Here is a 3,217-nt window from a genome sequence, read left to right on the forward strand (position 1 = left end):
TTATTTGCATGCGCACCATTGTATTTTACGACAAACGAGGGATTTAGTGAGTAGTTTTGTCGGAAAAAACAGTGCTGCGTATGCAAACACGTTGACGCACAAATGCACGAAAAGTCTGCGCGCCGACCGATTGGTCAGGTGCCGTCCTATCGGTAAGCTCGGTTGTCGGTCGGTCGGCTAAATTTCCCGGCCGAATGGAAGCCTTAAACCTCGCTCTATTCAAAAAAAAATTGCGATTCGAATTTTGAGTTTCAAAGATTTTTTCAGTTCCAAAAAGTTCATAAATGTCATTATAAGTTATTCAGAGAATGGTGCGAATTTCTGGTTTTCTAAAATCGCAAAATTCTAGTTCCTCAAAAAACAAATTCCCATAAAATGTGCAGACTAATAAATTTGTTACACCTGACACCTATTTATTTTTCAGGCGTTTTTAGTTATTTGATCTGGTTCTTTGGCGATAATTGAGTAATAAATCATGGGCAAGGAATAAAAATAAAATGAATTTGTTGATCTTATATATTTAAAGTTCTCAGAAAATTTGAAACAGGGAAAATTTTCTAAAAAATAAAATGTATAGTTTTCTCTCTTTTGTCTCTTGGAATGAAAAAAAAATATCAGATTTAATACTGCGTAACACAAAAATAATCCAGATCTTTGGTGCTAAAAATATATCAATAAAATAGAACATGGAATGCGAGAAACAATAGATTTAAGGATTTTCAGTGATAATTTAATAAAAAATAATTAATCACATTAACTTTAATCACATAATTAACGCTAAAACTTCTCTTGCCTAATTTAACATATTCGAAACAGCAAAATTTTTTTCGGAATAGTAAAAGTAAAAAAGTGATCCCAATCTTCACAGACTACAACTTTTTCGTAGTCTCACAAGTTTTGGAATTTTCTAAAAAACCCCTAATTTGACAATTTTTGAGTTTTAGTCCTCTATTAGATGATGTGGGTTATATTATTGTGGCTAATAGTAGTTTTTAAAGAGAAATATTCAGATTTTTGATCTCTTTGAAAAATAAGATGTTTGACCCCACTTTCAATTTGAGCCAAATTGCCAAGAAGGACCACCAACTTTAAGACTATTTTTCTCCGTTACTGTAAGAGGTATCAGAAAGTTGTCCACTGATAAAATGTAACTGATATTACGATAAACATTTTATCAGTTGACCACTTTTTGATATCTTTCACAGGAAATGAGGCAACATTGATTAAAGTTCATAATCAATACAATAATTTAATAATTTGAGAATTTCATTTTTACCAGTTTCTGAGAGTTTTTAGGTACACAATCAAATCAGTTTATTAATCAATTCCTTTATGAAAAACTTGAAACTGTATTTTTTAACATTTCAAGGCTCCTCCCATGTCCATGCAGGCGTCCCACAAAGATATGAAATTGGCTGAAGACTGGTTTTCGTGTCACAGCTGGAAAAATAGGTTTGCATATGCGCTCTACCGTATTGTTTACCTATCAATATCCGCTACAATTTCGTTTGTCCCATTCACAACCAGAACAATACAATTGGAATCTGGTGTTGATTGTGCACCGGAATTGGTTTTCCATGTGTATCCATCCAATGTTGTCATTGTTGGATCGGTGAATGTGAAGCCCTACAATTTTAGTTGTATTTTCTGAAAATAGACAAGATTCTGGTCAGAGTACAAAAAGAACCAAGTTTCTAGCGCTATTTTGAGCCTAGTTACGGCGTTTTTAACCTGCAGGTGAGAGACGCAGACACTCTCGCTTCTCTGCGTCTCTCACTACAATTGCCTATAACTCGGTTCAAAGTAGACCTAGAAACTTGATTCCTTTTGCGTCTAATCTAGAATTTCGTTTATTTTCAGAATTTTCGGACCTTCTCACCTTCACACTCATACAGGTCTTTGTTTTCGGTGTCTTCAGACACGTGTCGGTTCTTTTCCCATCCACCGTCACCACAAAATCATTAGACTTAAAAGAGTTTCTGTATTCCAATAACATTGTTCTGATAGCTGTCATCTCGGCATCACTGGCGACTCCACCCAATGAATCTTTGTACAGTTTTGTACAATTTTTGATAGCGTCGTTAGCAGTATTTGGAAAATGAGATCCCATCAACATCACGCAATAGCCGTCACCTCGTTGTCTATAATGGTGGTAACCTGAACACGCGGTCTTGCCTGAAATTTTATGTATTCTGAAAATAGACAAAATTCTAATCAGAGCACAAAAAGAACCAAGTTGCTACGACTATTTTGGACCGAGTTATGATGTTATGAAGTTTTTGGTGTGAGAGACGCAGGGGAGCGAGAGCACTCTCGCTTCTCTGCGTCTCTTCTAACTTTAAGTGATCATAACTCGGCTCAAAATGGTCCTAGACAATTGGTTCTTTATACATCTTGTCTGGAATTTTGTGTATTTTCAGATCCAATAGACTTATTTGTAAAACTGAAGGTCCATAAAGAATTTCCAAACGATATAGTATAATTATAACGGATCGGTCCGTTAAAATTTTTGGCTTTAAGTGTAGCTGAGCTGGTAATGGATTTATTGTTGAATGTGGGTGGATTGGTTCCCGAGAGACATGTTGTTGAAGTTGTGTTAATCTGGAAATTTTTGAAAAATTCTGTTGCAAAAACGTAAAGAATCTTCAATATTTTTGAAGCGTTTAATTCTTGATTTTGAATCATTCACAATCTGTTAAAAGCTTCAGAACTTATTCTACTTGTTTCGTAGTCGTTCTTGTAATAAATAAATTAAGTTGCGTCTCTTTCTCTGTTACTCTGTTTGTCCGCTCACGTTGAAAAAATTGAAATAAAATATAAGTTGACGTGACCCTTTGAGTAAGACAGAGGAGCGAAGCGACGAATAGTGAATTACCGTAAAACCTCTAATAGAACGACACCCGGATCGTCCACTTTGAGCCTATATATCTACGATATTTTGCGAAACATTATGAGCGTTGACCACTTTTTGATTTCTGTCCGAAAAAACTGAATAAAGTTCTCTCGAAATTGAAACATTTTTAAACTTCAAAAATTATTAGATTTCTGTAACAGAAATTTTTAATTCTTCTCAGAAATTTTTAATTCTTCACTTCGTATCAAGAAGAATTCGTTTTCTCTGGTGCCCCGCTAGAACTCCTACCTTAAATTTTAGAAAAAACCCACAAAACATACTAATGATACAGATTTATTTGAATCGCTTTAGGTGTGTTGAAAG

At 34.7% G+C, this 3,217-nt stretch overlaps 1 protein-coding gene across 1 annotated transcript; it reads right to left on the reverse strand.

Moving 5' to 3' along the window:
* Window positions 1-1,364: 1,364 nt before the first annotated feature.
* CBG13759 lies at window positions 1,365-2,116 on the reverse strand (the record flags this gene model as incomplete). The annotated part of the gene is made up of 3 exons (XM_002632467.2): window positions 1,365-1,440; window positions 1,484-1,626; window positions 1,880-2,116. The coding sequence occupies 3 exons, from the start codon at window positions 2,114-2,116 to the stop codon at window positions 1,365-1,367; spliced, it is 456 nt and encodes a 151-aa protein (XP_002632513.2).
* Window positions 2,117-3,217: the final 1,101 nt, after the last annotated feature.

The sequence above is a fragment of the Caenorhabditis briggsae genome (genome assembly GCF_000004555.2).
Source record: "Caenorhabditis briggsae complete genome, chrIV, whole genome shotgun sequence".
Classification (NCBI taxonomy): Eukaryota; Metazoa; Nematoda; class Chromadorea; order Rhabditida; family Rhabditidae; genus Caenorhabditis; species Caenorhabditis briggsae.